The sequence below is a fragment of the Bufo bufo genome, chromosome 11 (genome assembly GCF_905171765.1).
Source record: "Bufo bufo chromosome 11, aBufBuf1.1, whole genome shotgun sequence".
In the NCBI taxonomy this organism is placed as follows: domain Eukaryota; kingdom Metazoa; phylum Chordata; class Amphibia; order Anura; family Bufonidae; genus Bufo; species Bufo bufo.
Window position 1 is genome coordinate 20,138,206 of NC_053399.1, and position 7,266 is coordinate 20,145,471.

The 7,266-nt window shown below is 51.4% G+C and overlaps 1 protein-coding gene across 1 annotated transcript in view; it reads right to left on the minus strand.

Annotated features, from left to right (window-relative positions):
• The window catches only part of RIN3 (Ras and Rab interactor 3), a 45,596-nt gene extending 38,330 nt beyond the window's left edge, over window positions 1-7,266 (minus strand). The window contains exon 1 of the mRNA XM_040410962.1: window positions 7,102-7,266. Coding sequence (XP_040266896.1) covers window positions 7,102-7,136 — 35 coding nt within the window. The 5' untranslated portion in view covers window positions 7,137-7,266. The remainder of the gene's footprint in view (window positions 1-7,101) is intronic.

The following is a 7,266-nucleotide window of genomic DNA, read 5'->3' on the forward strand; positions in this document are numbered from 1 at the left end:
CCGTGGATGGCACTGTTATGGGGGATCCGTGGATGGCACTGTTATGGGGGATCCGTGGATGGCACTGTTATGGGGGATCCGTGGATGGCACTGTTATGGGGGATCCGTGGATGGCACTGTTATGGGGGATCCGTGGATGGCACTGTTATGGGGGATCCGTGGATGGCACTGTTATGGGGGATCCGTGGATGGCACTGTTATGGGGGATCCGTGGATGGCACTGTTATGGGGGATCCGTGGATGGCACTGTTATGGGGGATCCGTGGATGGCACTGTTATGGGGGATCCGTGGATGGCACTGTTATGGGGGATCCGTGGATGGCACTGTTATGGGGGATCCGTGGATGGCACTGTTATGGGGGATCCGTGGATGGCACTGTTATGGGGGATCCGTGGATGGCACTGTTATGGGGGATCCGTGGATGGCACTGTTATGGGGGATCCGTGGATGGCACTGTTATGGGGGATCCGTGGATGGCACTGTTATGGGGGATCCGTGGATGGCACTGTTATGGGGGATCCGTGGATGGCACTGTTATGGGGGATCCGTGGATGGCACTGTTATGGGGGATCCGTGGATGGCACTGTTATGGGGGATCCGTGGATGGCACTGTTATGGGGGATCCGTGGATGGCACTGTTATGGGGGATCCGTGGATGGCACTGTTATGGGGGATCCGTGGATGGCACTGTTATGGGGGATCCGTGGATGGCACTGTTATGGGGGATCCGTGGATGGCACTGTTATGGGGGATCCGTGGATGGCACTGTTATGGGGGATCCGTGGATGGCACTGTTATGGGGGATCCGTGGATGGCACTGTTATGGGGGATCCGTGGATGGCACTGTTATGGGGGATCCGTGGATGGCACTGTTATGGGGGATCCGTGGATGGCACTGTTATGGGGGATCCGTGGATGGCACTGTTATGGGGGATCCGTGGATGGCACTGTTATGGGGGATCCGTGGATGGCACTGTTATGGGGGATCCGTGGATGGCACTGTTATGGGGGATCCGTGGATGGCACTGTTATGGGGGATCCGTGGATGGCACTGTTATGGGGGATCCGTGGATGGCACTGTTATGGGGGATCCGTGGATGGCACTGTTATGGGGGATCCGTGGATGGCACTGTTATGGGGGATCCGTGGATGGCACTGTTATGGGGGATCCGTGGATGGCACTGTTATGGGGGATCCGTGGATGGCACTGTTATGGGGGATCCGTGGATGGCACTGTTATGGGGGATCCGTGGATGGCACTGTTATGGGGGATCCGTGGATGGCACTGTTATGGGGGATCCGTGGATGGCACTGTTATGGGGGATCCGTGGATGGCACTGTTATGGGGGATCCGTGGATGGCACTGTTATGGGGGATCCGTGGATGGCACTGTTATGGGGGATCCGTGGATGGCACTGTTATGGGGGATCCGTGGATGGCACTGTTATGGGGGATCCGTGGATGGCACTGTTATGGGGGATCCGTGGATGGCACTGTTATGGGGGATCCGTGGATGGCACTGTTATGGGGGATCCGTGGATGGCACTGTTATGGGGGATCCGTGGATGGCACTGTTATGGGGGATCCGTGGATGGCACTGTTATGGGGGATCCGTGGATGGCACTGTTATGGGGGATCCGTGGATGGCACTGTTATGGGGGATCCGTGGATGGCACTGTTATGGAGGGGATCTGTGAATGGCACTGTTATGGAGGGGATCTGTGAATGGCACTGTTATGGAGGGGATCTGTGAATGGCACTGTTATGGAGGGGATCTGTGAATGGCACTGTTATGGGGGATCTGTGGATGGCACTGTTATGGGGATCTGTGGATGGCGCTGTTATGGGGGATCTGTGGATGGTACTGCTATGGGGTGGGATATCTGTGGATGGCATTGTTATGGGGTGGGGGGATCTGAGGATGGCACTGCTATGGGGTGGGATATCTGTGGATGGCATTGTTATGGGGTGGGGGGATCTGAGGATGGCATTGTTATTTGGTGGGGGATCTGTGGATGGTGCTGTTATAGGGGATCTGTGGATGGAACTGTTATGGGGAGGATCTGTGGATGACACTGCTATATGTCATCCACAGATCCCCCTCATAACAGTGTCCCCCAATACACCGGGCCCCGCCGCTCACCGAAGTATTTTTTTATAAACGTGAATCCTTATCCAGTTATTAAGTTGAACTAACGCTGCCCTCTCCCATGTTCCCATGTCCCCCCTGTATCCCCATAGCACTTACTTAAGCTTCCATAGCAGGCAGAGCGGACGGCACCAGTAACGTCACTCACTGACGTCGCGCGTCTGCTCCGCCTGCTTCATTCATAAAGTGGGCGGAGCAGGCGCTCTACGTCAGTGAGTGACGTTACTGCTGCCGTCTGCTCTGCCTGCTATGGAAGCTTAAGTAAGTGCTATGGGGATACAGGGGGGACATGGGAACATGGGAGAGGGCAGCGTTAGTTCAAAAAAGTATTCTATTTATGTATCGGGGCGGGGTATCGGCGGCTGAGTACCGCCGAGAAAACTCGGAATCGGTCCCGATACCGATACTAGTATCGGTATCGGGACAACCCTATACTATACGATGTCTGATTTTAATTTTTTACATTAATCATGGGATCACCCCTTTAATAATAAATAGTCAGATTTATTATACTTTGAGAGCTAAACGTTTTTTGTTATTGCTCCCTGTTATCAGACACTTGCGGAGAGGCGAATAACATCTATTGTTCCTGGTTATCGCCTGTTGCAGCCTGTAGGACGGGCGGATTTATACAGGCAGGTTATCGGGAACTAACGTTCCGGTTTTCTTTCCGTCCTGGGATGCGGAGCAAGACGGATCCGTGATGACCCACAATGCAAGTCAATGGGATGGATCAGTTTTCTCTGCCACAATAGAAATGTCATGACGGATCCGTCTTGGCTATGTTAAAGATAATAAAACCGGATCCGTTCATACCGGATGCAGACGGCTGTATTATCAGTAACAGAAGCGTTTTTGCAAAATGGAAGTGTGAACGTAGCCTAAATGTGGCACAGATCACCCGATAAACAAGAGAAACGCTTGTTCATCGGGTGACCCCGTCCTTCACGCAGGCACCACCAATTACGGCTTCTGGGCAGCAGATTGTGCCATCTAAACCGCGATCTGCTGCCCAATGCAGCCATATGAAGAGGCGCAATCACAATAGTGATCCCTCGTCCTCATACTGTGGAGGAGATCACTGCATGTAAATACAGCCCTTCACCTCCACTGAGCAAGCAGCAGACTTTCGGCTTCTCGTCGGGGTGTGTAAGTGGTAGTGTTCATGAAGGGGATTGAGTGACAGGAAGTGCAGACACCTCCCGGCCCCCCATGATCACTACTATAGGTCACATATCTCCAACATTTGCATTCAATGTGACTGGTATCAGCCGCTCCTCGTATAACGCTCCAGTACTATTATAACGGGGTCACCGGCCCTTTAATAATGACATTTAACTAGAGACTACATAGCAGGGAGAACAAGGAAACCACCAAAATCCTGGAGGAGTAGTCAGAGGTTGCACACATGTGTCACTTTGGCAGCTAGTATAGAACGTTGTGCGTTGGCTCCGGCACACAAGGAGTTAACCGCGGCATATACTGCGCCCTTGTCCGCCTGGTATTTTATAGACACATTCTGTGAAAAGATAAAAGAACTTCAGCCAAGTCACACAGAGATGAAAGGAGCAGAAGAGATGACGGAGGAACGTGGGCGCAGAGGCCGGCATCATCCAGCCACTCCATAGGGGACAAGCCTAGCATATTCCTCTCCTTAAATACTCTGTGCTACAGGGAAATGGCGTCTTCCACTAGGTAGATTACCAGTCTATGACTTCCCCCAATATCAGCGTACTTTGCTGGAATACTCTGTGCTCCATCCGCCTAGGTGACTGTATCTTCCCCTAATATCTGCTGAAATACTCTGCACTGCTGGGCGATCCTGCCCTTTCTGGTTTGCAGATCACAGCATATGTCGTCCTCTAATGACAGTGCACTCCTCTGCTGAAATACTCGGTGCTGCTGGAGGCTCTTGCTCCTTCCACCAGGTTGGTGTATCCTCCCCTAATATCTGCTTAAATACTCTGCACTGCTGGGGGATCCTGCTCCTTCCGGTATGCAGATTACAGCCTTTGTCCTACTACTCTGCTGAAATACTCTGTGCGGACGGAGGATCCTTCTCCTTCCACTAGGTGACTGTATCCTCCCCTAATAGCTGCTGAAATACTCTGTACTGCTGGGGGATCCTGCTCCGTCCACTATGTAGATCACAGTCTTTGTGCTCCCCTTATACCAGTGCACTTCTCTGCTGAAATACTCTGTGCTCCTGGAGGACCCTGCTCCTTCCACTATTTGACTATATCCGCCCCCAATAGCTGCTGAAACACTCTGCACTGCTGAGGGATCCTGCTCCTTCCCATCAATGAATATCCTGCAACATCCACCATGTAAGGCTTTATTCACACATCCATGTGCATAGGTCAAAGTTCAGGAAGCGTTTCCGTGTTTTTACGCCGCCATGGGCCCCCATGTTCTGTGCGCGGTCTTCATGAACCCATTGACTTGAATGGGCTTCTGATCCGCAAAACAGGCCAAAGTGGCGCAGCAGACGGTAAGATGCCTGAACACACATGAAAATACGGGTCCGTGTGCTAGAACATGGATAGCACATGTCAGCGATTTACAGATGTGTGCTGTCCGTGTTCTTCGTGGACAGCACACATACCGATTTATTTTAATCTGGGTCGGCGGTTTTAGCACGCAAGCACGCTCTATTTTGTACGTGACAACAGATCCATCATAGTCTATGGATCTAAGAAAAACACGGACGCCATCCGTGTTTCATGGACCATTTATAGGAGGAGCTAGCAGTTCAGCCTAGCGGTGTCAGTGGAACACGGATGACATACTTAGCGCAAAAAAACGGACAGATGGACCAAACATGGATTCTTCACAGATGAATCACTGACCGTCTTATAAGGTCTCGATCACATCTGTTTTTTACTCACGTGTTCTGTCCGCATTTTTCACGGACAGCGCACACAGCCATTGATTTTAATGTGTTCATTCAAACATCCATGTTGTTTTACTGACCGTGGGTCATGCACTGTTTTGGTCCATGACCACACCCGGTGAGGTCTATGGGTACGTGAGAAAACACAGATGGCATCCGTGTTGCGTCCGTTCCGTTTTTCACTGACCACCAATAGGAAATGCTCTGGAAATTAACCTTCAGCTGAGCAGCGTCTTTGGAATGCGGATGACACGCGGAGGGCAAAAAACAGACACACGGCCATCTTAAATGATGAAACACGTACTGATTTTTTCACAGACGTTAAACGGACACGGAAATGTGAACGAGACCAAAGCCCTAAGTCTCGCACCAGAAAAGTACACTATTAGGGCTCATGCACATGACAGCAAAACACGGATCGCCAAAAAAGAAAAACTATGACATCCGCGTGACGTCCGTGTTGCATCCAACAGCAGGGCTGTTCTGAAAAAAAAATAGAACATCCCTGCGGATAACGGAATGCACACAGAGTCATTTCCGCTTTTTTGTCCGAAACAGACAAAAAAATACATTCATGCGCATGGCACCAAAAACGCCAATTTTTTACATATATTTTTTTTTTTAACGGGTGCTTTCTGAAACATGACCGTTATAAACCCCCCTTTATTTGCATGGAGGCTGCCGGGCCGTGAAAGCGGACAAAATAGCACATGTCCTATTTTTTGACGGCCAGTATCTACATTCAGTTAAAAAAATAAAATAAACAAAAAAAATGAAAAAAAAAATCGGTTGTGCGAATACACCCATAGACTGCCAAAGAGTTAGGCCTCTTTCACACGGGCGTGTGCGCCCCGTGGTCGTGCTGCGGCCCGCAAAATGCACAAGCACAGTTCGTGGGGCAGCCGCAGCAGATCACGGACCATGGGTCCGCAATCCGGCCTTTCCGCAAAAGGACATGTTCTATCTTTTTGCGGAACGGAAGTACGGGACGAAACCCCACGGAAGCACTCCGTAGTGCTTCCGTAGGGCCCCGTTCCGTGCTTCCGTTCCGCATCTCCGGATTTGCTGACCCACTGAAGTGAATGGGTCTGCATCCGTGATGCGGAATGACCACGGAACGGCACCCGTGTATTGCGGATCCGCAATACGGCAACGGGGGCACACTCGCCCGTGTGAAAGAGGCCTTATCGGAAGGAGCCATATCCTCCAGCAGCACAGAGCATTTCAGCAGTTTATGTCAAATACTTATTATGATGATGATACCCAGGCAAAAGTGAGTGATACATTATGACCAAGATAAAATGCAAAAAGTACAAAAGGACACCTTAGCGCCACTTAGTAAACATGGCCCCAAATCCGTGCTGCTGCTTTGGAGCCATTTCCCAGCCGCTCTGTAATAACGAGCTGCACAGCGAGAGGGACAAGCCTAGAGCGTAATACAAAGCAGAAGGACTGACGCCCTGCGCCCAGGGGCACCCCTATAGATTGGGGCTTCTCCAGCAGAAGAATACAACTTGTGGGGGCACTGCCAGCAATACGGACCTGGTGCAATAACAGGCTATGGGATTGGACAGCTGGGACTTGTAGTCCCATCCTTACTGGACTGTCCGCATACAACCATCCACAGCTCGCTACCAGGGTAATACATACAACTGTCCAGTCTGAGCAGATGGGAGTTGTAGTCCTACCACAACCACCTACATGAATCCATCATGGACCATCACTGAGGGGGGGGGGGGGGGGGTCAGACTTTTTGTGGTGGGTGAGCTGGCACTTGTAGTCCTACGGCTCAGCGCTAAACAAAACCGAAGGTCAAAGTAACCAAATAGAACTTGTACAAAGAGCTTACAATCTAAAAAAGTTCCCCTCCCCTTCCAGATACACCCACGAGCTGTTGGGTTATTGAGGTTTAATCCTAAAGCTGGGGTCCTATACCCCAACCGAGGGCAGTTAAGTTGGTTATTGCCCTTTTTGGGGGCCCCCACCGCTCACTCATCTCAGCAGGAGCAGGGCGACCATATAAGCTCACAATCTATAGGTTTGTATCACCGCTCTTACCCTGGGTCCTGGGGCGTCCCCTCCGCCTCTGACATCCTGTCACCAGGGGCTCCTGATCTGCCTCCCACAGGGGCCCCTGGCCATGCTAGCTGTGCCTGGAGGCTCTGGCACACAGTCGCACACTCAGCAGAGCTGGGCTTCCTGTGCAGTGTTGTGTTGGGGGGA